The following is a 27,580-nucleotide window of genomic DNA, read 5'->3' on the forward strand; positions in this document are numbered from 1 at the left end:
AAAATTACTGTTTTTAGGGCTCCGATGGGGGTGTGTGGGGGGGGAAACCCCCCCCCCACTTTACTTAATAGACATCGCGCCGCGTTGTGGTGGGTTGTAACCTCCCACATTTTACTGAAAACTTCACTTTTTCCCTGTTTTTAGGGAAAAAGTTAAGTTTACAGTAAAATGTGGAGCGTTACAACCCCCCAAACCCCCCATAACGCCTGTGCGATGTCTATTAAGTAAAGTGGGGGGGTTCCCCAACAAAACCCCCTGTCGGAGCCCCTAAAAACAGTAATTTTGAGCGGCGCACGCCTCCGCGCTGCGCTCAATTGTCTGGGTGCGCCTTTGTCTTTCGCGCCATTGTCTATGAACCTAAATTAAATATGTACTTCTATTAATTATGGGGAGGTGGGGGGGAGAAAATGATTGTTTTTTTAAATTATTTGTGTATTTAAAGTACATTCTGTGTAGTGTTTATGTTTAAATTCATTGTATGGCACTGTTAACATTAGAAAATTAATAAAGATTTATTTAAAAAAAAAAGAAAACATACCAGATGGACTACAAAAATAGAATTTATTTTTTAAATTACACATAAATATAAGGTACAAATGTATTTTTAAAATACAGATAGAAATAATCACACTTGCATTGTGTACATATGAAAATACAGATTTTAATATTCAACATACACAGACACATTTATGATAAATGCAACCTGTTAGCAACACCAGTTCGTTTTCTTTATTCCCGTTTTCCATAAATATGGAAAAAAAAAAAAAGATGAGCCCAAGAACTTCTAGCTCTGCCTTACTTCCTGGAGCAGCTTGTTAATTTCAGCTACGAGCTGGCTAGCGTCCATGAGTTCATGTTTACTGTCACTAAAGTGGGTAAGCATACCGTCAGGATCGTCCTCCTCGTAATTTTCAGGGATCTCCTCCATGGCCGGCAGCCATTTTGAAGACGGCTGGGCGCTCGAGTGAGTCCCCAGAGGGGGTGCGGCGTTGTTGGCAGAAGTGGGGAAATGCGCGCCGGCTGTCCAGGCCGCCACCCCTTGCGGGTAACTTACAGTCTTGGCGGGCGCGTGCCCCTTCCTGCGCTCTAACGAGCTGCAACGGTCCGCTTCGCTGCTTTCCGCGTAGGCCTCCAAGGACATCGGCAGGAGCCGCTGGAAGACGCTGCTCATTTCTGAGAGGAGAGAGGAGTTGCAGATGTCGGCCGCTTCCTCGTCCGGCGACTCTTTCCCGAAGGTCGTAAAGCTCTTCTTATTTTCGCTCGCATCCAGGGGCGGCGGCTCACTTTCCGGTTCCTGCCGCTCCAGCGGTGGCTGAACTGGCTGCTCTGGTTGAAGATCCTCCCCGGGAATAAACATGTTACTCCTGTAATCGGAAGATGGCGAAGGCAGGGGCGGCATCCAGCATTGATCGGAATGTCCAAGAACCCGACACTCCTCCGTGCAGAATCTCATTGCTGCAAGAGAGGACAAAGATTGTTTCAGTTCTAAAATCAAGCTCTATAATTGCTTAAGAGATTTCCATAAATTATACTTTCTTAGCTGGATTCTGAAAGCCGTTCCAGTACTTTGCGCCGGTGTTTCTCAACTCGGTCCTGGCGTCTCCCCCTTGCTAGTCAGGTTTTCAAGATATCCACGATGACTATGCATGAAAGACATTTGCATATAATGGAGGCAGTGTATGCAAACCGAGTTTATGCAAATTCAAAGTGGATATCCTGAAAACCTGACTGGCAAGGGGGGACTCCAGGACCGAGCTGAGAAGCACTGCTTTACCCTTTATGCAAACATATAGCTCCATGATGAAAGGGACAAATTCAACCAGTCTTGTTTTGACCCAGGGTTTGCATGGAGATATACCGTGTTTCCCTGAAAACAAGACAGTGTCTTACATTAATTTTGGGCCCCAAAAATGCACTAGGTCTTATTTTCGGGGTAGGTCTTATTTTTTTCATGTACAATGATCATCTCTCCCTTCCTCTCCTCCACACCAATTCTTTCTCTTTCCTTTCTCTCCCCCATATGTGCAGCATCTTTTCTCCCCTCTCACCCATCCCCTTGTGCCTTCCATCTGCAGTATCTTTTTATCCCTCCCTCCCTCCCTCCCTCATGCAACAGAACCCTTGCCCAGCTTCTATCCCTCCCTTCTGTGCAGCTGCAGAACCCTTGAGCAGCCGTCCCCCCACCGCCATGCAGCCGAATCCCCGCTGACCATCTCTCCCTCCCATCCGAACCCCGCTGACCACGAGACTTACATACCTCCCTCCACAGATTAGCGTTGGCAGAACTCTAAACAGGCTGCTTCGTGGCCTTCTCCGGCAGGGGCCTTTCGTGCGCCGCATTGTTGATGACATCATCAGTGATGCAGCAGAGGGAATGCCCCGGCGGAAGAAGGCCGCTTAGCAGCCTGTTTAGAGTGCTGCCGACGCTGCTCTGTGGAGGGAGGTAGTAGGTCTCGAGGTCAGAGGGTCGGCGGGCTTCGGACGGGAGAGATGGAAAGATGGGAGTCAGCAGGGGTTTGGCTGCGCAGCGGGGGCGGAGGGAGGGAAGGAAGGGGGAAGCGCTGCTGCTGTCGAATCCAGGGACTAGGGCTTATTTTGGGGGTAGGGCTTATTTTAAGACCTACCCCAAAAATTATGATAGGGCTTATTTTCGGGGTAGGTCATATTTTCGGGGGAAACACGGTAGTTCTGCGGTTTGCAACAGAGCTAGATTAATGCTCACACCCAAGGAACAGTTGTTGAGGGTCCCTGACCAGATGGACCCTAACACCAAGAAAAAGAGACGATATATAGTTTAGAGTACACTAGTGAGCAGTCGGGTCCTTTCTCCGAGCTAAACTGAGTTATTTATTTTGGAGGAAGGAGTGGCCTAGTGGTTAGAGATACAGTCTCAGCACCCTGAGGTTGTGGGTTCAAATCCAGCACTGCGCCTTGTGATCCTGGGCAAGTCACTCAATCATCCGCTGCCCCAGGTGCATTAGATAGATTGTGAGCTCACCAGGACACACAGGGAAAATGCTTGAGTATCTGATTGTAAACCGCCTAGACAACCCCGATAGGCGGTAAATAAATACATAAATAAAATTTAAACATTTATAAACTGCTTAAGATTTAAGCGGTGCACATAAACACATACATACTATTGAAACAGACAAAATGTCCCCAAAATAAACAAAATCGGACGTTGATATTACTACATCAAATTTCAACTCCTACCATGTTAAACATCTCTCAGTCCTAAGGAACATAGCACAGCCCCGATTAGGTCGATGACCTCCCTTTCAACGTCACATAAAGACATCTACGAATAGTTGGGTTTTTAGCTGTCTCTTGAACCTCATACGATCTCGACACGGTCTCAAAACTCCAGGAAGTGAATTCCAAAGTTTTACCCCCAACTATAGAAAACATGGAGCTCATCGATCTTACATATATATTTTGATTTATTTCCCGCCCTCCCAGAAAGCTCTGGGTGGGTAACAGTGGAACAGTAGTATCAGAAAGCGGGGGTAACAGAAGGACTGGTGGGGGTTACAGAAAACATAGGAAGCCTAGGTACAATATTACAGGCTATCAAATTATCATCAAGGAGAAATGTGGAGATTCCGTAGGTGAGGCTACCATGTTATCGGGCACAGAGGGGAACCAGGTAGGACAAAAGGCAGACAAAGTTTAGGGGGAAGGGACTTGAGTAACATAGCATAGCAGGGTACGGGCTTTTGGCACAGAAGGTAACCAAGTCCATTGCAATTTTTATTATCATACAGGAATAATAAGACTGTGTGTGCTGTCCCCGTGGCAGCCATGCCTTTTTCTCTAATCAAAGTATAGAAGCATACACTTTAAGAATAGGGCTAAGGGGGACAATATAGGTGGAAGGTGTGGATTAATCTCCTTGTCTACTTGTTGAATTTGGAGGATTGGGCAAAAAGTAGAGACCTTAAGGGATAACAAAAGAATTAATGAAAAACGGAGGGGGGAGACAAGAGACAGGAAGAAAAATAGTTATATTACATTAGTGACTTCTATTTCACCTATACCTTGCAGTTCAAGGCGGATTACAAAAGAGCTAACTGGACATTTCCAGTAACGTTACAATTGTTTTTTAGTTATAAAAGAGGCTGAAGGGATAATGAATTGAAACCTGGGAGGGGGAGGCAGAGAAAGTTAGAGCTCTACAGGGGGAAGAAATAGAAACATAAAAACATGAGGACAGATAAAGGCCAAATGGCCCATCTGCAGCATTCACTTTCTCCTCCTCTCCCTATTGGCTAAGGCTCTTAACATTTGCATCCCCTCTTCCTATAGGCTAAAGCTCTTTACAGCTGCATTGTGATGTCATAGAACATTATAAAACATTGTAACATGATGGCAGATAAAGGCCAAATGGCCCATCCGCAGTAACTATTATCTCTTTCTCTCTCCGAGAAATCCCACGTGCCTATCTCAGGCCCTCTTGAATTCCGACACAGTCTCTGTCTCCACCACCTCTTCCGGGAGGCTGTTCCACGCATCTATCACCCTTTCCGTAAAAAAAGTATTTCCTCAGATAGTAGTAATAGACGGAGAAAGCAATGGGAGGCTGGAAAGAAATAGGAAGGAAAATGGAGAAGGGGGAAAGGAGCAAGCAAGAAGCAGAGGGCTGGGACTGCTAGTAAGAAAGAGAAAAGTTGATAACCTGCAAAGGCCTGGAAGTACTGATTATAGAGCAGGGGAGGATGAAGATGCTTAGGACTGACAAATGGGCATGGGATGAAGGAGGAGGAGGTAACACATTCTAAAGTCATAAAATACCCCACGATGTTTGTCTGTCTGTCTCTCATTCCATCATGGTTTCTCCTTCACACTTATTCTCTGCCCTCTCATTAAGAATCCTGTTTTACTAAGTACATGTACTGTATTTTTCACTCCATAAGACACAATTTTTCCACCCCCAAAAAGGGGATGGAAAAGTGGGTGGGTCTTATGAAGCGAATATACCTCCCCCCCCCCCCGAATACACCTTCCCCCCCGGTACCTTTTTAAAAGTTGCGGTGCTCATCTGCCGAATGGCTGTCTTTGGAAGCAGAACGGCGCGACACAGGAGCGTGTCCTGCCTGGTCCCGCGCCGCTCAATGACTGACATCAGCCAATCACTGAGCGGCGCGGAACCAGGCAGAAAGCGCAAAGGTCGTGCTCCTGCTTCGCGCCACTTTGACATGTGCGGATTTCCTCCCTGCCCGACTCGATTTGAAGAGGCTTTTCAAAACCCAGACAAAGTGTCGGGTTTTGAAACGCCGTCCGAAATCCACACGTCTGGTAACCCTAGGTGGGACACCATTTTCAGTTCCAGATCCAGCTCAAACCACGCTGCAAATTTCAGCTGCGGCTTCAGTAGGAATCAGAACCACTGGTTTCAGTTGGCCTATAGCACCAGACGGGTTAGCCTGCTAATGCTCTCAAGAATGCGAATTACATTACCAATAACAATTTGAAGCGTTTGAGCAGGACTTAAATATGATAATGAAGACTTATTTTCGTCTTTCCCAAAATTTGTTTCTGGAGAAAAAATCTGGATTTTCCCTGATGTTACTAAATCTCGGGGCTCAAGAGTCTCTCGCACAAAGAGAGACTGAACAAATTGCAGCTCTACACTCTCGAGGAACGTAGGGAGAGGGGAGACGTGATCGAAACATTTAAGTACCTCACGGGACGTGTCGAAGTGGAAGATGATATTTTCTTTCTCAAGGGACCCTCGGCCACAAGAGGGCAACCGCTCAAACTCAGGGGCGGAAAATTTCATGGCGACACCAGAAAGTATTTCTTCACAGAGAGAGTGGTTGATCATTGGAACAAGCTTCCAGTGCAGGTGATCGAGGCAGACAGCGTGCCAGACTTTAAGAATAAATGGGATACCCATGTGGGATCCCTACGAGGGTCAAGATAAGGAAATTGGGTCATTAGGGCATACACAGGGGGTGGGTAAGCAGAGTGGGCAGACTTGATGGGCTGTAGCCCTTTTCTGCCGTCATCTTCTATGTTTCTATGATGGGTCATTTGGCCTTTATCTGCCATCATGTTTCTATAATCAGAAAGTTCTATGACATCACAATGCAGGTGTAAAGAGCCTTAGCCTATAGGAAGAGGAGATGCAAATGTTAAGAGCCTTAGCCAATAGAGAGAGGAGGAGAGAGTGGCTCCTGCAGACACCGGAAAGTATTTCTTCACAGAGAGAGTGGTTGATCATTGGAACAAGCTTCCAGTGCAGGTGATCGAGGCAGACAGCGTGCCAGACTTTAAGAATAAATGGGATACCCATGTGGGATCCCTACGAGGGTCAAGATAAGAAAATTGGGTCATTAGGGCATAGACAGGGGGTGGGTAAGCAGAGTGGGCAGACTTGATGGGCTCTAGCCCTTTTCTGCCGTCATCTTCTATGCTTCTATGTTACTCAAGAGCGGAGAAAATTATTCTGAAGAAATCATAAAAATGGGAGGGACTTTCTTATTAAGTTATCCCTGTAAATGTGTGACAAAATATGCTGGGAACAAATATGTATATTTTGCACCGGAACAACTTCGTAGTTTTCTGGACTCTCAAAAATTGATTAAATTAACTAAATAAATAAGAGCTGCTAGATAAGATTATACCGGGATTAATCATCTTCTTTACCTAAAAAGAAGATTACATTGTTGTGAGATCTCCTTATCTTTATTATCATCTTGTCTTCAAAGAGTGCTTTAGTGGTCTAAGGAAGAGTATATAATTAATTATTGTGAAATATTGCATATTTTTAAAAAAATGTATTTCCTATATGTCTCACTTCCGGCTCACCACACAATTGTTTCCCACGTACTCACCTTTATAGGACCCCCAGGGACCCCTGAAGAAGACTTTTTGTCAAAACGCGGACCGTGTTGGGTCCTGTATCCCTAGCGGACTAGTTCCTTTAAGGCTTTTATGTGGATGATTTACTTTTATGTGGATGGAATTATTTTATGTGGATGATTTCAGTGTACCTTTGGAACTTTGACACTTTCAAATAAAGTCCATTTAGGAACATCGTCACTCCACAGAGGTTTTTTGGCTTTCTCTGGATTTTCTTCTTTGTGGATATTTTTGGGTCAATTCCTTTTGTTTTTTGCTACTTAGGATTTGAAAGTGTTTGAGGCTTGTGCAGATGAGGACGGAGCTCAGGCATTGTTGGAATGAGGCATTATGACAACACAATCTGAGCTCTAGAATGTTGCTACTTAGGATTTTAAAGTGTTTGAGGCTTGTGCAGATGAGGACAGAGCTTAGGCATTGGTGGAATGAGGCATTATGACATCACAATCTGAGCTCTAGAATGTTGCAAACACAAGCAGTGTCTCACTTCCAGCTCACCACACAATTGCTTCCCACGTACTCACCTTTATAGGACCCCCAGAGACCCCTGAAGAAGACTTTTTGTCGAAACGCGGACCGTGTTGGGTCCTGTATCCCTAGCGGACTAGGTCCTTTAAGGCTTTTATGTGGACTTTCAAATAAAGTCCATTTAAGAACATCGTCACTCCACAGAGGTTTTTTTTGTTTGGGTTTTTTGGGGGTTTTTTTTTTGGGGGGTGGGGGTTTGGTATTATCATTCTTTGTTATTTCTATTATATTATGATTTCTTGTTTAACTATATATCTGAATTTCTGTAACAAGAGGACTCTTGTATTATAAATATTAAAACTTATAAATATATAAATAAAAAAAACAATTTGAAGCACTTTCTGATAATTGTTATTATTATGATTGTAAGCTGCTAGAAATGGCAGTAAATTAGTAAACTTAAACATGAATACATTTTTAACCCCTTTTCAGCATGGGTTTTGGTATTTAACATGTTAGTGAGTTAACACACCTTGATAAATAGGTCTCTTAGATTAGGGATTTTCCAACCCTGTAATGGTAGCTGCAGAGCCAGTCGGATACCCAGGGAACGTGCACAAGCTAAATTTACAGATGTTAGATCAATCTATACCCGATTATCTTGTGTGCATTCCTGGAAGACATTCAGAAATCCAGATTGGCAGTGGGACAGGTTTGGGAAGCCTTTGTGTAAGAAAAATCCAGGATCCCTCCTCTCAACCTTCTCTTACTAAACATATTTACAGAGATTAAGTGATGTCTTGCAACTCATTTCCAAAATTACTAGGACTAGGGGTTATGCGTTAAATCCACTAAGTAGATTTAAAACAAAATGGAGAAAATATTTCTTCACGCAACGTGTAATTAAACTTTGATGAAAGCAGTTAGCTTAACAGGGTTTAAAAAAAATAACTTTCACTAATTTCCTAAAAAATAAGTCCTTAAGTCATTATTAAGATGGCTTGGAGGAAATCCACTGCTTATTCCTAGGATAAGAAGCATAAAATATGCACTTGGGACCTGGGTTGGCCACTGTTGGAAACAAGATACCGGGCTTGATGGACCTTCGGTCTGTCCCAGTACAGCAATTCTTATGTTAAATCAGGCCATGGAGTGAAAGCAGGACTGGCTCAGCTTTAGTGTGGAGCTATTTGATCAAGTTTCAAGTTTTATTAGGATTTTTATATCCCGCCTATCAAGGTTATCTAAGCGGTTTTACAATCAAGTACTCAAGCATTTTCCCTATCTGTCCCGGTGGGCTCACAATCTATCTTTTTAATATATATATTATAGAAAATGAGGACTCAATAGAAGCAAATGCACTAAGGCAGGGGTGTCCAACCTGCGGCCCGAGGGCTGCACGCGGCCCCATGAAGTATTTTGTGCGGCCCCGGTCGAGGGCGATGCCGTGTTTTCCTCTGCTGCCCCCGGGTGTTTACCGTCTTGCCGGCTCCCTCCTCTGTCTTGCTGCAGCGTTTGTGCAGCCCCAAAAACAATTTTTTTGGGGGCCAATGCGGCCCAGGGAAGCCAAAAGGTTGGACACTCCTGCTCTAAGGAATATTAGGCACGGAAGCAATGGCCTAACAGCGCACTAAAGCACCCTGAATTAGTTTTGCATGTGCGTGTGCTAACCGTGCAGTAAATATTTTAAAATTTTTGTTTCAGGGGTGTGTCGGGGATGGAGAGTGGGCATTCCTTCACTAACCAGTTATTGCATCTAAATTATCGCATGCTAACTGGTAAGCTCGCCGATAACGAGCGCGCCCTTACTACCTACAAAATAGGTAACAGTAAGTACTCACACAGTAAATTTTTTTTTTTTTTAATGGCCGTGTGCTAATGGCAACGTCAGCGCATAGCCATAAATGAATTTAACAGAAAAATCATGGGGTTTTACACCCACGGTGGAAAAGACAAGCCTCAACTTTGTTAAAAAAAAACAAAAAACCCTAAGGTCTCCTTTTACAATGCCGCAGTAGCAGTGCTGTTGTGGCAAATGTACCCTCCAATACCCATTTAGTTCCTATGGGCTTCGGTGCATTTTCCGCAGCAGCATCAAGAACTGCCACAGTGGGACAGACCGAAAGTCCATCAAGCCCACAGTATCCTGCTTCCAACAGTGGTCAACCCAAGTACGTCAGAAATAGAGAGTTGCACGGGGACAGAAATCCCACCCGTCCCCGCCAGGATCCTCTCCGTCCCCACCCGTCCCCGCCAGGATCCTCTCTGTCCCCACCTGTCCCCGCAAGGAATTACCTCAATCCACGCCTGTCCCCATAAAAAGCAGCCAGTGAAATACTACGGCTGCCACAAGAAATGTTCATGGTAGAGAGTTGCGCGGGGACAGAAATCCCGCCCATCCTCGCCAGGATCCTCTCCATCCCCACCCGTCCTTGTCAGGATCCTCTCTGTCCCCACCAGTCCTTGTCAGGATCCTCTCCGTCCCCGTCAGGATCCTCTCCGTCTCCACCCGTCCCTGTCAGGATCCTCTCCGTCCCCACCCATCCCCGCTAGGATCTTCTCCGTCCCCACCCGTCCCCGCCAGGATCCTCTCCATCCCCACCCGTCCCCGCCAGGATCCTCTTCGTCCTCACCCGTCCCCGCCAGGATCCTCTTCGTCCCCACCCGTTCCTGTCAGGATCCTCTCCGTCCCCACCCGTCCCCGCAAGGAATTACCTCCATCCCCGCCCGTCCCCATAAAAAGCAGCAATTACTTCTGACAGGATCATCAATTCCACAGTTTCTTTTGTGTTTGCGTAATCATGTATGTTTACCCTAACTTTGGAATTTAAGCTGTACATCGCTTAGAACCTGGAATAGGCGATTAATCAAATCTTGTAATAAACTTGGAAACTAAACTTGGAAACTGATGTTTTCCTGGTGGAATCTCTTTGGTGGAACCCTTTTTTTGTTTTCTGTTCAGGTAATTAACTTATAAACCCCCCTCTTTTACTAAGGCTGACGTGTCCGTTATATTATATGGACGAACCCTGCTTCCAAAGCCTTCCATCCCCGTGGGAGTCCCGTGGGCTAGAGAGAGGTCCCCGTGGGAGTCCCGTAGGCCAGAGGGGGGTCCCCGTGGGTTAGGGGGGATTCCCGCGATCCCCATTCCTGTGCAGACCTCTAGTCAGAAACCCAAAGAGTAGCAACATTCCAGAGCCGAGACTGTGATGTCATAATGCCTCATTCCTCCAATGCCTAAGAGCCAACCTCAGCAGTGATGTCACAATGGCTTGAATGTCCCATACTTGGCTCACATAAGAACATTAAGAATCGCCGTACTGCGAAAGTGCATCAAGCGCTGTTTCCAAACAGTGACCAACCCAGGTCACAAGTACCTGGCAAGATCCCAAGGAGAAAAACAGATTTTATGCTGCTTATCCTAGGAATAAGCAGTGTATATTTCCTCCTTCTCACTCCCCCCCTTGCTACCAGGGCTACCTAAGTTTGTAATCATTAATTCTGATTGCGTTGACTTTTTTTGTGTGTGCACTGGTCATAAAATATAGCAAAACGCCCTTTACCCCGGGGATCTTAAATAGCTTAGGCCATCCGTCTAAAAAGCTTTAAAGAATGTACGGCATGAAATTTGAGCATGACAGACTTTCCACTCTGCTCTCCACCCCAAGTTTTTCTTTTGTTTTCCTTATAGCTGCTTCTCTCCAGAAAGTTTTCTCCTAGTTTGTTTTCAGCACACTCCTTCTGCTTCCCCCTGCCCCCGGGAGCATAAATCTTCAGACTTTTCTTCAGTTCTTTTCAGAGAAGAACAGCAGTGCCTCGCTAATGTTACACTGCCGTGGCCCTCTCGTATGCCCTTGTTGCAGTGGGAAGAGAATGCCCAATGTTTTAATAAGATTAACCACCTGCAAACAGTCATTAGTAATGGGGTAGGGGGGGAAGACTTTGGCTAGATATATCAAAGAAGAAAAGAAGCAGAAAAGAGAAGAAATGAAAAAAAGATGTCAAGTGTGAAAAGGGTGGGGATAGATTATGTTCTAAGTTTTTCCCCTTGTCGATGTTTTGTTTCCTGTTTCAGAGAGTCTTTACTAGGGTTGTCGTATGAATCCAGAAAAAGAAAGACGGATTAAGATAGCCGGGTTTTACTTTCACCATATGGCTCCAGAAAAAAGGAGGATAGATTGAGACATAAGAATTGCATACTGGGATAAACTGAAGGTCCATCAAGCCCAGGATCCTGTTTCCAACAGTGGTCAACTCAGATCCCCAGTACCTAGTTAGATCCCACGAGGTAAAACTGATTTTATGCTGCTTATCCTAGGATTAAGCAATGGATTTCCCATTTGGACTTCTCTTTTAGAAAATTATCCAAACCTTTTTTAAACCCCGCTAAGCTATCTGGGTTTTACTTCCATTGAGAACAATACAAGTAAAACCCGGATGTCTCAATCCATCCTCTTTTTTCTGGAGCCACATGGTAATCCTAGTCTTTACTGCCCATTTCAAACCAGAATCAGGGTTTCTGTGAAATGGGATCCAGATATGCAGGACAGGGTTGATCCAGCAGTGGGTGACCCCAGTGCAGGCTGGGACTTGGGAGTCTTCTTTTTCTTAGGAAATGCAATGGGAAAATCACAACGACAAGTCCCAGCATGCGCCGGGATAAACTCACAACTGTATCAACCCTGCCCCGCAAGTCTGGATCCAGAAATACAAGCAGAGATCAAATGCCAACACATTCAGTGGTTTTCATTTGTGGAAAGCTTACAGTTTTCAAAGCTGCCGAATAAATCAGTTTCAGGAGAGAAACACTTTAGCCAGTCCTAATTTTCATCCGGTGACGGGACAAAAGCGCGCAAGGCTTCGGCGCACCGACATAGCAGCGCAGACAATTCGGCGCAAGACCCCAGCGCGCCACCTAAAAAGTTACTTTTAAAGAGCTCCGACGGGGGGGTGTGGGGCCCCCCCCCAGTTTACTTCATACTCTTCACGCTGCCGTTGGGGGGGGGGGGCTGTGGGGGGTACAACCCCCCACATTATAGCACGTGCATGAAGGGAGCAGAATTTTCAGGGTGCAATTGTAAGTGTAGCGGCAATCGAGCGCGTCGGCATCCCCCTGAAGGAGAGCGCAATTGTAGTGGGGGGTCCCCCCCACCCCCTCAGAGCAGAAAAGGGAAGGCTTCAGGAGGAGAGCGGGAATTTAAAGTGCAGTGGGAGGTGAGTACGCCCCCCCCCCCTCAGAGCGCAAACGGGAAGGCCCAGAGAGGGTAAAAGGGGCGGCGCGCTTTTGTCCTGCGTGCAAACGTCGGGGCAGAATTGTCGGCGCACCAACGTCCTGCGTGCATCTGACGGGTCACCATCAAGGTCGGGCCTCACCGAATTAAAAGCAGCAGCCTGCCTCCAGCTCTTTATTCACAAGAATCTTAAATCCAGCCTTCCACACAAAAAAAACCAACAACCCTCGTTTCCAAGACAGACAGACAGGCTACAGCCACTTCCAGCATTCTAGTTTTAACAACAGAACATTAATCTCCTTGATGCTGAGTCCAAACACCTGGACCTGCCAGATTTGATAGTTCAGAGCCAGCTGCTGTTCAAAGCGTAAACTGCAACTACTTAAGAGTAGCTTTCAGACAGATGTTTGCCATTATATCCTGATTGTTCCAGCTGTGCATTTGTTGCTGGAATTCTACAGGGCACTACAGAGAACAAGAGACATGATGGCAAATACAGCCGGGGACAAAGGGGAAAAGAGAGTTTCCTTGTGTCTTCCTTTTGCCGACGGAAACGTGACTATCAGGACCGAGCGCGCTCACTGCACACCTCAGCCTTCCCTTACCTGCAGGAATCCGATGCCCTTCTGGGACGAAAAGGTCGCCGAATCCTTCCCCGAGCAGTCTGTCAATTGGAGAATCTCTTCCTAAATCATAATCGCTGTCCCCAGCCTCGCTGTCGCCGCGACCGCTGTCTTTCAAGCTGAACTTGTCCATGTCCTGAAGGGCGTACCTGGAAAACCGGAAAGAGAGCCGAGAAGTGGTCAGGGATGCCGCAGGGTTTTCTCGCAACACTGGTTTGTTTGTTGTTTTTTGTTTTTTTTTTAAATTGCGGTTCGCAGAACCGGATCAGAAGATCTTCAAGTGCTCACCTGTAGCTCCTGGAATACTTGTTGCCACGGAAACTTGGTCTCGGCTGATACTGTCCCTGATGAAGAATAGAGAGCAGCTGAGAGACCTGCTAGAGGAAAGGGGGAAAGATGAAGTCCCAGGCAAGGGGTGCAAATTGCTACTCAGAAAATAACAGTAGTCATGTGCGCTGCTGTGGCGTCTAACCAGTCGCGTAGGGAGGGCAGGAGACACCCGGGGCGGTGGCGCCAGTGGCAGAGTAAGGGGCGGTCCACCCCGGGTGCCGTCTTGTTGGGGGCCCCTAAACCCGTCCTTCTCTCCACCCGCCCCCCCCTCCTTCCCTGCTCCCCACTACCACTCACGCACATCCCTTCCCTTCCCCCGTACCTCTTTAATGTTCCAGGCATGAGCGGCAGCCCCATCCTGCTGCTCGTGCCAGCATCGGCTCTTCCTCTGATGTCACTTCCTGGACCCGCACCTAGGAAGTGACGTCAAGAGGAAGAGCCCGGAACGTTAAAGAGGGGAAGGGAAAGGGCGCGCACACGTGTGGCAGGAGGAGGTGGGGCGGAGAAGAGAGTGGGGGAGGGGCACCTCTCACCCTCGCCAAGCCACTGGGTGGTGCCCCCCCCCGCACCCTCCTCTCTGCCTGTCACTCCTTCCGCGCTCCGCACACCTCTTTAAATCTTCACCAGCGTGAGCAATTTCTCTGGCCTGCTGCTCGCGCCAGCATTGGCTTTCCCTCTGATGTCACTTCCTGGCCCTGCGACCCGGAAGTGATATCAAAGGGAGCTAGGCTGGTGCAAACAACATCTGATGGCAAAGATTTAAAGAGGCATGAGGGGAGGGGGCGGGAAAGGGAGCATGGCATGGAGGCGTAGAAGTGCCAGCGCCCCCACCAAGATGGCACCCGAGGCAGTCTGCCCCCTCACCTGTCCCCTTACTATGCCACTGCTTCTAAGAGTACACTTCTGTGTAAAATACACTTGTTTGCAACCTAACTAGGTGCAACCAGGGCTGCCCAAGTCCGGTCCTCGATATCTACTGGCAGGCCAGGTTTTCAGGATATCCACAATGAATATGCATGAGAGAGATTTGCCTGCACTGCCTTCTTGGTATGCAAATCTCTCTCTCATGCATATTCATTGTGGATATCCTGAAAACCTGGCCTGCCAGTCGATCTCAAGGACCGGACTTGGGCAGCCCTGGAATAGACAGTACTGATACTAGTATACAGCAGGGGTCTCCAAAGTCCCTCCTCGAGGGCCGAATCCAGTCAGGTTTTCGGGATTTCCCCAATGAATATGCATTGAAAGCAGTACATGCACATAGATCTCATGCATATTCATTGGGGAAATCCCGAAAACCTGACTGGATTCTGCCCTCGAGGAGGGACTTTGGAGACCCCTGGTATACAGGGTACATAGATTAAAATGTGCAGAACAACCGCGCGCTGACAAAGCCGCTCGGACGTTAGCGCGCCGGATTAAAAGTAAACTTTAAAGCGCTCCGATGGGGGGGCGTGGGAGGGAACCCTCCACTTTACTTAGAAGTGTTGCTGCTGCCGTTGGGGGGGGGGGTGGAGGGAGAAAGTGGAAAGTGTAATTTTTCTCTCTTTTTTAGGGAAACCAACGACAGCGGAGCGCTTTAAAGTTAACTTTTAATCCGGCGCGCTGACGTCTTGCGTACATTTGTCTGAGCGGCTCTGTCGGCGCGCAATTGTCCCACCCGCTTTTGACTCGTCACCCATATACAGAGTTCCACAGGACCAGTGGCACAGCGAGGGTGAGAAGCGCCCTGGGGGAGAGCGGTGGTGACCCTCCCCCGTCCTCTTCTCTGCCCCCCACACCTCCTTCCCCGTCCCCTCCTGCCGTGTGCGCACTGCTTCCCTTCCCCCATACCTCTGTAGCATTCCCGGTGCGAGCAGCAGCCCCCTCAACCTGCTGTCGCGCCAGCGTCGACCCTTCCCCTGACGTCATTTCCTAGGCGCGGGTACAGGATGTGACATCAGAGGAGGAGCCGACGCTGGTGTAACAGCGGGTCGTGGGTTGCTGCTCGTGCCAGGAACATTACAGAGATACGGGGGAAGGGACGTGGTATGCATGTGTGGCAGTGGGGCGGGGGGCAGTAAAGGAGTGGGGGCGGAGAGGACAGGCACCTGCGCCCTCACCAAGACGGTGTCTGGGGCGGATCGCCCCCCTCCCCCACTTTCCTGTCACTGCATAGGACCTTTTAGATAAACAATTGCTCAATTTCATTACACATATCAATCAATACATTGAAAAAAAAAAAACCCACTAAAGAAAGGAAATCCCTAAAACCTAGCAACATAGGATCTTACTTCAAAAGAAAGTTTAATTTGCCACATCCACTGCATGCACTTCAAGAGATTATAAAACTTATTCAACAAGCCGAGACGGGATCCATATTCAGCTGCCTCCCATCGACATTAAAAACAGGCAAAGCCGGTCCCCGATACTCAGTATATCTTATTTTCTTTCACGTAAATGTGTGTTTCAGCGTATATCTTACCTCAACGGCAGGAGTAGCGTGGGTCAGCTCCAGCGAGAAATTCTCCGGCACATGGTTAGACGAAATTGTCACCAGGCTGTTGAGAGACTGACGGCTGTGCTGAGACTGCCGGCTGCTCATCTGTCCTCTTTCCAAGGTCGGAGATGAAGAAGGCGAAGACCTGTGATGAGGTCTGATGGGCAACGTGCCATTAATGGTGGGCACCAGGGTAATGTCCCCTTTGTGGATCTGCCTCGAAGGCCTCTTGGGGTGATGCTGGTAGGTCGATTCTGCGACCCGGCAGTTGTAAGATCTGGTGTCCTTCTTCTCTCGGTTGCATCTGGTGGCAAAGGTGACCATTATGATAAGCAACAGAGCACAAACGGCCCCCAGAGAGAAAATTGTGATCATGGAGTGGTCTGAAGACGCTGAGCTCATCCAAGTAGCTTCCGTACTTAACAGCGAATGCAAATGTTCCAGAACAACGCACTTGAGCCGTGCTTTGGTACTAAGCTGGGGAGTTCCCTTGTCCTGAACCAAGACAAGGATCTCCCATTCGGTGTAAGGGAATGTTTCCAGACTAACGTTCAAATAGATATCACAGGATCTCGGGTCCATTATAAAGATCCCGCCTTCGTTGCCACTTGCAATGGAACAGATCAGCTCAGAGTTCATGCTCGAGTCTCTGTCTGTGGCCCGTACCCTAGTCACCAGAAACCCGCTCCCGGCGTCTTTAGGAATTGAGACTTCCCCGGTGTGGTTGCGCAGTGCTGGCCCCACGATCACCGGGGCGTTGTCATTCTCGTCAATGATGGTTAACACCACTGTGGCGTTGCTAGCCAGCTGCTGGGTACCCCCATCTCTGGCCTGCACCACAAAGACCAGCTGGTTCACGTCTTCATGATCAAAGGCCCGAAGGGCATAGATTGCACCATTGGATGGGTCAATTGTGACGTAGGTGGTGATGGACCATCCTAGCGCAGAGTTCTCCAAAATGGTGTACGTCACTTGTCCGTTCTCTCCCAGATCTGGGTCAGCGGCCATTACAGATGTGATGTACGCTCCAGGGGCGTTGTTCTCTAGGACCACCGTTTCATATCGGTTGGTTTGGAAGCGAGGAGCGTTGTCATTCTCATCATTGATCTGGACGGTAAAGTGCTTTACTGTAGAGAGGTTTGGTGACCCCTTGTCTTCTGCGATGACAGTCAGGCTATATTCGGATCTCTTTTCCCTGTCCAACGTGGCATTGGTCAAGATGAGATAGTTGTTTTCGTAGGTCTTTTGAAGTTTAAAGTGACCATGGCCATGGAGCTTGCAAACGACCTCCCCGTTGAGGCCAGAGTCCTTGTCCTGGACACGGACCAGTGCAACAAAAGTGTCCAAGGGGACCCCTTCGGAAATGTAAGCCACTTCTTTGCCAGGCGACATCAAGTTGATGTTGATTTCAGGCTTGTTGTCGTTAACGTCCACAATTTTGATGATAATTTTGCAGTGGGCCGGGATGGAGTTGGGCCCCAAGTCCTGCGCCTGGGCGTCGATCTCGTAGGACTTAATGGCTTCATAGTCCACCTGCTGCAGCAAGGTCAAATACCCCCTCTCAGAATCTATTTTGAAGGTCTCGATAATTTTGGAAGCCACGTGGCTACTGAAGGAATACACCACTTTGCCATTGGCGCCCTCATCCGGATCGGTGGCATTTAGGTCAATGAGCAGAGCGCCCACCGGCGAATTCTCCGGCAGCTGAATGACATAGGACTGATGCTCAAAAACAGGGCTATTGTCATTGGAGTCGGAGATGCTTATTTTGAGGATGGACGATCCGAATCGCTGAGGCACCCCCCGATCCGAGGCGGTGAGCTGCAGCTCGTAGCTGGACCGCAGCTCCCGGTCCAGCTCCCGGACCACGATCAGCTCCGCATACTTGGCCCCGTCCGTCCGGGTCCGCACTTCGACGTCGAAATAGTCGTTGGGCGCCAAGGAGTAGGCGTGCAGGGCGTTCTCGCCCACGTCCGGGTCGAAGGCGCTGTCCAGCGGGATGCGGGTGCCCACGGCGGCGCTCTCCGAGATGTCGACGGGGATGAGTGCCCGGGCAAACTGGGGCGCGTTGTCGTTGATGTCCAGCACCTGCACCTCCACGTGGAAGAGCTGCAGGTGCTCGGTGGGCAGGGTGATGACGTCAAACTCGATGGAGCAGTTGAGGTTGCGCTGGCACAGCTGTTCGCGGTCGATCTTGGCCCCCACGCTGATCTCGCCGTTGTCCTCCCGGACCACAAGCAGGGGCGCGCTGCCTCTCTGCATGGCTCGGAAGCGGACGGCGGGCAGGCCGGCCAGGACGTCGGCCACGTCCTCCGACAGCCTGGCCACCACCGAGCCCAGCCGCTGCTCTTCGTAAATGCGGTACTTCAGGTTCTTGCAGAGCGCCCTCCGGGGCAGGGACAGCACGGCCAGCGCCAGCAGGACGACCGAGCGCATCTTCCCCCGAAGCGGAGCTTTAAAAGAGGAGGGTCGGGGGTTTCACGCGCGCATTTGGGTCCCGGCAAACGCGCGGAGCGGCTAGATCGAGCGCCCAGGAGTTGGGGGTTTTGCGCGCGTAATCCAGACTCGCTACCGCGCGTTCGGTTGGGGTTGTTTTTTTTTTAACCCAGCGGCCGCCTGAGATCCGCTGCGGACAGCAGAGGGTCCGTTCTTGAAGCTGCTCAGCTCAGACTAAACAGCACCGATTGCTGACTCCAGCCTAAAAAAAAATATAATAATAAAAAGGGGGGGGAGGAAAAAAAATCTGTACAACTCTACTTTGGCTCGGACCCAAAGATTTCGCCCGGCATCTGTTGAACCGCTCGCAGCCAATCAGCTGCTTCCCAAATCAAAGGGGAGGTGGGGGCGGGGCGGGGGCGGAGGTAGCTCCTCCCACTCCCGGGGACCGGCTGGGCGACAAATTAGCAAAAGAAAAAAGAAACTTTAAATCGGCTTCGGAGGATTTCTTCTTTTTTGACTTTTGCATGACTATTTCTCGTAGGCACACGATCGCTTTCCTCCACGCAGGTTTCCTCTATTCTCCCGATCATAAAACTTTTCTTGCCTGCGGCTCTCGTTAACGCTCTCGTCTCCTTTCTCTGGCGAAGCGGGGTCCACGTTTTCCCCCCTTTTCACGTCGGTGCCGAGCGCCGGGCTGGGCATCCGATCGTTTGGGTGTGATTTGGAGAAGGATCGGCGGAGATTAGAGGATCTAAAAAAGAAAGTTTGGAACAAAAATAAAAAGAATGGATTTTCTATAGTGCAGCAGTGGAAGCCCAGAGCAAACTTTTATATCAACTATGCGTCGCATACTGAGAACTAGTAAAACAAATTAATGTTAATAAAATAGATTTGAAAGGGTAGACTATAGATTTTTTTTTTTCAGTGCCTGTCCCCTTGTTTCCCCATTTTCTGTTCAATCGAGAAACAAGGGGACAGGCACTGCCAAAAAAAAAAAAAAAAATCTATAGTCTACCCTTTCAAATCTATTTTATTAACATTAATTTGTTTTACTTGTTCTCGGCATGCGATGCATACTTGATATAAAAGTTTGCTCTGGGCTTCCACTGCTGCATTTTATAGAAAATCCATTCCTTTTTTTTTGTTCCAAACTTTCTCCCGTTCATAATTTTGCTCACACTTTCCGGCTGATATATTTTTTATTCTTTTTTCTTGTCTTATGGACCCTTTCAAATCATCCCCCAAGTTGGAGCGTCTCTTCTGTTTGCTTAAACGAAATCTCTGAGTTTCTCCATATTTTCTTTGGGGCTCAGAGTTCAAGTAGTGGGGAGAACTCTCCTCCCCCCTCCCCCCCCCCCCCCCGCTCCCTCCCTCAGGAGGGTATGATCTCCCAGCAGGAATACTCCTTCTTTTAAAGCATTCAAAAGCATTTTATAAGCCATTGTCTCCTTCTCTATTTCTTTCTCAAACCAGCACCGTGTGGCAAATTGTTTAGAATAGAAATGCCCATAATGAATGTATTTAGCGATGGGTCACGCTGCTGAACATTCTGCCCCCATGAATAACACAGTTTTACAAGTCTGGAGCTCTTTTTTTTTTTTTTTTCAGATCTCTTCTTCCTTCCCTCCCTCCCGAACCCCAATAGGCAAAGCAGAAAAACGAACAGAAGCAACTGTTTGGAAGTTCTACTTTACGGAGAGGGTGGTGGGTGCCTGGAATGCGCTCCCGAGAGAGGTGGTGGAGAGGAAAACGGTGACTGAGTTCAAAGAAGCGTGGGATGAACACAGAGGATCTAGAATCAAAAAATAATATTAAAAATTGAACTAAGGCCAGCTCTGTGCAGACTTACACGGTCTGTGTCTGTATATGGCCGTTTGGTGGAGGATGGGCTGGGGAGGGCTTCAATGGCTGGGAGGGTGGAGATGGGTGGAGTAGGTTTTGATGGAGATTTCGGCTGTTGGAACCCAAACACAGTACCGGGTAGAGCTTTGGATTCTTGCTCAGAAATAGCTATGAAGAAAAAATTTAAATTGAATCAGGTTGGGCAGACTGGATGGACCGTTCGGGCCTTTATGTGCCGTCATCTACTATGTTACTTACGGCCGTCTAACCTAAATCTCCCAAGAATCCGAACGATGATGAAATCAATCCAGGCCTTAGTGAACCCCTTTGCAAATACCAAGAGAGCAAAAGATAAAAAAAGAGGTTGGGGTGGATTTGGATTAGTTGGTCTTTTCAAACAGGGTGGAGGGAATTCAAAGATTAATTCCATTAGATTACAGACAGCTTTATATATATCTATCTATACACACATTATCCAACTCCGAGTACAGCTTCTTTTTCATCCATAAAATTGGGTAAACAGTTCATTTAAATGCTATTCTTTTTTATATATATATAACATTTTATTGAAGGAATTGAAGGAAATAATATAATATAATACAAAATATTTCATTTCAAATAGATTCACAATTATAATGTTTACATACATATTTCTATCATTCCTTCAAAATATATTTCCATATGACCCAAATCTACCCCCACCACACCCACCTCCCTTCCCCCCTTCCCCCTACTTCCTCCTTTCCCCTCCCTTTTTTTCATTTTATATTATAATTTTATTAATTACTTCAATACAATGTGAATTGGAGGGGGTAAACGGTATTCTTAATGTTAGGGTATTTTGTTGTTTAAAAGGGAGGGAACAGTTTATCCCTTTTTTCCCCTCAAAAGAGTACGCCATATGAATTATTTATGTCAAGAAATAGCTTCAGTGTTGCAGACCCAAATATTTAAAATGGTTTGCGCATGATCAGCTCTTAATGGCTTAATTTAGGAGAACAGTTTATCCTTTTTTTTTTGGTTCCGTATCCTGCAATAAAGTGTAATTTTATTTTCAGAGGCTCAATCTTTTTGTTCCAGCGAAATTTGCGTTTTATGTACCTTCTGACAGCCAACTCTATAGCTCCTAACTGCTTCTGATCCGTTTTGGAGGGGGAAAAAAGTGTAATTGATGCATTAAAAGACATTTGTTATTACAAAGCACTGCAAAAAGTGCCGATTGTTAATTGCAACCCATTAACGGCAAAACCCTGTAGTTGATTTCTAAAGTGTGTGTGTGTGGGGGGGGGAGGTAGAGCTTGGAATTGTTTGGTCCACAGACAAATACCACTCTGTGCATTTTATGTGCTTAACTCTCTTGCTTTGGCACTGGTTTTTGGAGATCGAAGCTTTTAGGCCTCTTTTGCAATCCTTTGCTCCTGGATCTGGTGGAAAGCTGGTTGTTTGAATGTCTCTCGACGAGCCGGTCCACCTTTGACATGGTAAACTTCAGCTGATAAAAGGGACGAGAGACTCCCACGTGTGGCAGGCAGACACCTCTTCTGGAGTGTCTTAATTGTGACCGCCGCTAGGCACGTGAGCAGAGTGCGACTGCCCTCCTGGAGGGCAATCACACATACTTCCATGCCAGCACGCAGGCAGGGCCGAATTTAGATGAAAAGAGGCCCTAGGCTATTCCACTTAAGAGGCCCTTTCACCTCCCATTTTTAAGTTTGTAAATTACATGAGAGATAATAAAATACATCATTACTGTGATATATATCAATATGTTAAATGAAACATGTTGTTATTGGTACTAACCTTTATAAAAAATGTGACACGGATAATAAATAAAAAAAAGTCAAGAACACTTATTTGGACATTTATTCTCAGCACCATATATAGTACTTGTAACAATAACTAATCAAACATAACACACAACATTGCCCCTTCCTATGTCCATAGTGCCCCCAGTGCGTCCTTCCTCACCTCACCCCCCCTCTGATGCCCGCCTGCCTCCCATCCCCCTTCCATTGAACAACCCCCCCATGCCATCCTGCCTTCCATTAAACCCCCCCACCCCCCTCCGATGCCAGCCTGCCTGCCTCCCATCCCCCTTCCACTGAAACCCCCCACCCCACCCCCACCCCCGATGCCAGTCTGGGCCGCCCTATCCTGACGGATCCACGTTTTGCCTCTCTCCCCGCGGGGCTGGGCTTTGCCCAGCTGTTTCCGGACTGACGTCTTTCCCTCCCCGATCCTCCTCCCAGGGCAAGAAAAAGAAAGGGAGAAGCCGTCGGCGTCCCGTTGCGGCCGGAGCCGGTTCCGATCCCGAAGCGTAGAATTTCTCCTTATTTTCGGTTCAGTGTTTTAGTGTTCACTGTTTTTAGAATAGTGTAATTTTAATTTTGCTAACAATTTGAATGTAGGCCCCTCTTGATCTTGAGGCCCTAGGCTGAAGCCTAGTTAGCCTATAGGAAAATCCGGCCCTGCACGCAGGGATCCATGTTTCACAAGAAACTACTACTGCTTATACTGTAAGAAAGGAAAAAAAAAAGCAAAAGAAAACTCTGCAGAGATGAAGAATGAAGGGTATTTGCTAATGAGCCTCCAAGATCAACTTCTTGCACTGTTAAGCCAGAAATGCAAGGCTGGGAGAAGCAAAAATGAATCCCTGCCCTATTTTAATAATTACAGTACTAGCAGATTACCCGGCATTGCTCAGATATTTATCCCAAAATGTCCCACCCCACACATGATCCACTACCTCACCCCCACATATCACACCCCCATGTCCCACATCTCCCCCCCCCCACACATACACACACATGCTCCACCACCCCCATATGTCCCACAGGAATGTCCCTCTCTATGGGGCTGAACTTGGACTTAAACAGCATTGGGAGTGTCAGTATTCATCTCGGTGAGCCCGAAAACTATGAGTTAAATACTAATATCTGTCATTTTTGATAATTTTCCATCACCCCCCTTCCCAACACCACAGTGTTTTTCCCCAGATAATAAGTAATATGTATACCAAGTTAGGCCATATGTGTACTAAGTTTGGTTGAAATCTCTTCATGTGTTTATGGATTAAATAATAATATCTGTCGTTTTCGATGTCACCCCCTTTCCACCCCCTTCCCCCCTCACCTAAAGTATTTGTGCCCAGATAGTAAGTCTTATGTATACCAAGTTTGGTTGAAATCTGTCCATGCATTTATGGATTAAACTAATATCTGTCGTTTTCTATGTCACCCCTTCCCACCCCCTCACCCCCACCTACACGTCACCCCCTCCCTCCACCCCACAATATTTGTCCCCAGATTGTAAGTCATGTGTGTACCAAGTTTGGTTGAAATCCCTCCATGCGTTTATGGATTAGATATTAATATCTGTCGTTTTCAATGTCACCCCTTCCCACTCCCTCACCCCCACCTACATGTCACCCCCTCCCTCCACCCCACAATATTTGTCCCCAGATTGTAAGTCATGTGTGTACCAAGTTTGGTTGAAATCCCTCCATGCGTTTATGGATTAGATACTAATATTTGTTGTTTTCTATGTCACTCCTTCCCATCCCCTTACCCCCACCTACATGTCACCTCCTCCCTCCACCCCACAATATTTGTCCCCAGATTGTAAGTCATGTGTGTACCAAGTTTGGTTGAAATCCCTCCATGCGTTTATGAATTAGATACTAATATCTGTCGTTATCTATGTCACTCCTTCCCACCCCCTCACCCCCACCTACATGTCACCCCCTCCACCCCACCCCACATTATTTGTCCCCAGATTGTAAGTCATATGTGTACCAAGTTTGGTTGAAATCCCTCCATGCGTTTCAGAGTAATGCTAATTATTCATCTCAGCGAGCCCGAAAACACTATGGGGTAGACACTAAAATCTGTCGTTTTTGTTCATTTTTACGTCACCCCCTTCCCACCCCCACAGTGTTTGTCCCCCAGATAGTAAGTAATGTGTATGCCAAGTTTGGTTGAAATCTGTCCATGCGTTTCAGAGTTATGCTGGAACATACATACACAGATACATCCGATTTTATATATATAGATTATTAACTGTGCTATTTGCCTTCTAGTGACTTCTGTTCCTTTTTGTCTGGTCCATAATGAGACTGCCAAAACACAGATGGAACGTAACTGGACACATTTTTGTTGACAACTCAAGGCCCAGTTGTAAGGGAAATCTACGGCAGTGTGATCCCATGAAATATTAAGGTCCCAGGAGAGCTTCTTGATTGGCTGCAATAACTTAGGGCCCACTACAGCGAACATATGGACATTTTTATGGCAATTTATAGGGCTAGTGGCCTTCTGGTCTGCAAACAATAGCTTAATACCAACTTCGCTGCTGTCCAAGGAAACCGGCTTAGGCAAATAATATCCTGTGTAAAGGGATTGATATTCACGGAAGGGCAATGACTATTTCCATGCACAGTAACTAGCTTTGTATTCGTTAAAGGGGTAATTTTGTAAGGGACACATGTGTGTAGAAAAGCTTAAGCAGGCTTTAACAGAATTGTCCAGAGATATATGAGTGCATAAACACGAGAATGTTCTGAGAAAAGCACATATTTTTGTAAGATATATAGGGCCTGATTCTCTAAAGGACACCGATCTTGTGAAGGGGCCACCGATCACGTGTCGATACTAGGACAAATTTAAGGTCCATCTTGCCCAGTATCCTGTCTCCAATAGAGGCTAACCCAGGTACCAAGGACCTGGCAGAAACCCAAAGAGTAGCAACATTCCAGAGCTGATGTTGTGATGTCATAATGCCTCATTCCACCAATGCCTCGGAGCCAACCTCCGCAGTGATGTCATAATGGCTTGATTGTCCTATACTTGGCTCACAAAAGAACATAAGAATTGCCATAGTGGGACATACTCAAGGTCCATCAAGCCCAATATCCCAAGTACCTGGCAGAAACCCAAAGAGTAGCAACATTCCAGAGCTGATATTGTGATGTCATAATGCCTCATTCCACCAATGCCTCAGAGCCAACCTCAGCAGTGATGTCACAATGGCTTGATTGTCCTATACTTGGCTCACAAAAGAACATAAGAACTGCCATAGTGGGACATACTCAAGGTCCATCAAGCCCAATATCCCAAGTACCTGGCAGAAACCCAAAGAGTAGCAACATTCCAGAGCTGATATTGTGATGTCATAATGCCTCATTCCACCAATGCCTCAGAGCCAACCTCAGCAGTGATGTCACAATGGCTTGATTGTCCTATACTTGGCTCACAAAAGAACATAAGAATTGCCATAGTGGGACATACTCAAGGTCCATCAAGCCCAATATCCCAAAGACCTGGCAGAAACCCAAAGAGTAGCAACATTCCAGAGCTGAGACTGTGATGTCATAATGCCTCATTCCACAGTGCCTCAGAGCCAACCTCCGCAGTGATGTCACAATGACTTGATTGTCCTATACTTGGTTCACATAAGAACATAAGAGCTGCCATAATGGGACAGACCGAAGGTCAATCAAGTCCAGTATCCTGTTTCCAACAGTGGCCAACCAAGGTCCCAAGTACCTAGCTAGATCCCAAGTAGTAAAACAGATTTTATGCTGCTCCTAGGACTAAACAATGGATTGTAGAAAATTGTGTCTATTTTCACTAACAAGCAGGGAAGAGTGTGGTGCAGTGGTTAAAGCTGCGGCCTCAGCACCCTGGGGTTGTGGGTTCAAACCCACGCTGCTCCTTGTGACCCTGGGAAAGTCACTTAACCCCCCCCCCAAAAAAAAAAAAATGCTTGACCACCTGAATAAATTCATGTAAACCATTCTGAGCCCCTTTGGGAGAATGATATAGAAAATAGAATGAATAAATAGTGTGAAAATTTCCAGCCTCTGATAACCAAAGCTGGTATTGTGACATCATAATGCCTCATTCCACCAATGCCTACAAGCCAACCTCATCAGTGATGTCACAATGGTTCCATTGCCCTATACTTGAGCTCTCTTTTACTACATTTTGATTTCTAGTGTGGCGCAGTGGTTAAAGCAGTGGTCTCCAACTCAAACCCTTTGCAGGGCCACATTTTGGATCTGTCGGTACTTGGAGGGCCTCAGAAAAAAAATAGTTAATGTCTTATTAAAGAAATGACAATTTAGCATGAGGTAAAAACTCCTTATAGTTTACAAATCTTTTCTTTTGGCTAAATCTTAATAATAATATTGTCATTTATAGCTAAAGAGACATAGGATCATGAAACTGTTTTATTTTACTTTTGTGATTATGATAAACATACCGAGGACCTCAAAATATTACCTGGCGGGCCGCATGTGGCTCCCGGGCTGCGAGTTGAGACCATTGGGTTAAAGCTACAGCCTCAGTACCCTGGGGTTTGCAAGTTCAAACCCACACTGCTCCTTGTGACCTTGGACAAGTCAATTAATCCCTACCATTGCCCCTGGTACACTGGATAGATTGTGAGCCCACCGGGACAGACAGGGAAAAATATTTGAGTCCCCCAAATAAACTCATGTAAAATGTCCTGAGCTCTCCTGTGAGAACAGTATAGAAAATTAAATATATATATATGTAGGCCTATATTTAAAGTAGCTACCAAGATGCCTAGGGAAGCTTACAGACACCCAAGGCCACGCCCACACCACGCCTTGGGTGTTCGTAAGTGTCTCTATGCATCCCCGTAGGAGCCTGACATACACCTAGAGTGTAGGCCTCTTTCCCCACTTGCATTTTTTTGTAATAAACGTGCATCCCGATTGCGTGTGAGATGGCGGTAGGATCCCTACCCCTGCCTACAATCGGGACACCCGTTTATAGTCAAATAATTTTTATTGGAGTCAACAAGATTACACAAGAAACTAAAACATCCAGAAAAGTAGCACTCCAAGTTAGTTATAAGAAAAAACACCCTCCACCCACCCCCAACCCCCCAATCCAGAGTTCCCGACACAAAATACAAAAGAAATAGAATAGCAAATGATACATTCAACAATTTAAAATACGACTTCTGGCCACCGAAGTCAATGTATTCCAGAAAGGCTCCCACACTGTTGTAAATCGCTGTCCCCGTAAAGTTGAAAAATCAGAAATGTCTCTACGTTCCCAAGATAATAGAAGAATCATCTGTGTACGCCAAAACGAGATATCCGGAGCTTCCAAATCCAACCACCACAGGAAAATACACTTCAACGCCATCAGAATGGACCAGCGAAGAAAAGCACTCAGTCCTGGCAATCTGGGATGATGAGAAGGAACAACTCCAAAAAGCAATGTAGATGACGCTCTGATAGTTGCTCTCCAAATTGTCCCAATATATAC

The 27,580-nt window shown here is 46.9% G+C and overlaps 1 protein-coding gene across 2 annotated transcripts; it reads right to left on the reverse strand.

Annotated features, from left to right (window-relative positions):
- Window positions 1-549: 549 nt before the first annotated feature.
- PCDH18 (protocadherin 18) lies at window positions 550-18,628 on the reverse strand. 2 transcript variants are annotated; one of them, XM_033939234.1, is made up of 4 exons: window positions 15,984-18,628; window positions 13,478-13,563; window positions 13,172-13,338; window positions 550-1,455 (listed from the first exon to the last, which is right to left on the reverse strand). In XM_033939234.1, exons 1-4 carry the CDS (start codon window positions 18,432-18,434, stop codon window positions 785-787), a joined length of 3,375 nt encoding a protein of 1,124 aa, XP_033795125.1. In that variant the 5' UTR covers window positions 18,435-18,628; the 3' UTR covers window positions 550-784. The 2 variants fall into 2 exon arrangements, with proteins under 2 accessions (XP_033795125.1, XP_033795117.1); XM_033939226.1 differs by having other exon boundaries at window positions 13,478-13,566.
- Window positions 18,629-27,580: the final 8,952 nt, after the last annotated feature.

The sequence above is a fragment of the Geotrypetes seraphini genome, chromosome 1 (genome assembly GCF_902459505.1).
Source record: "Geotrypetes seraphini chromosome 1, aGeoSer1.1, whole genome shotgun sequence".
In the NCBI taxonomy this organism is placed as follows: Eukaryota; Metazoa; Chordata; class Amphibia; order Gymnophiona; family Dermophiidae; genus Geotrypetes; species Geotrypetes seraphini.

Bases quoted from the DNA above. Each gene is read 5' to 3' on its own strand.
- PCDH18 (XM_033939226.1), bottom strand. From the start codon at position 18,434: ATGCGCTCGGTCGTCCTGCTGGCGCTGGCCGTGCTGTCCCTGCCCCGG. The intron at 13,567-15,983 runs GTAAGATATACG...CCTTTCCTCTAG, and splicing joins ACGCTACTCCTGCCGTTGAG to CAGGTCTCTCAGCTGCTCTC. The intron at 1,456-13,171 runs GTAAGGGAAGGC...CCTCTCTTGCAG, and splicing joins AGGGCATCGGATTCCTGCAG to CAATGAGATTCTGCACGGAG.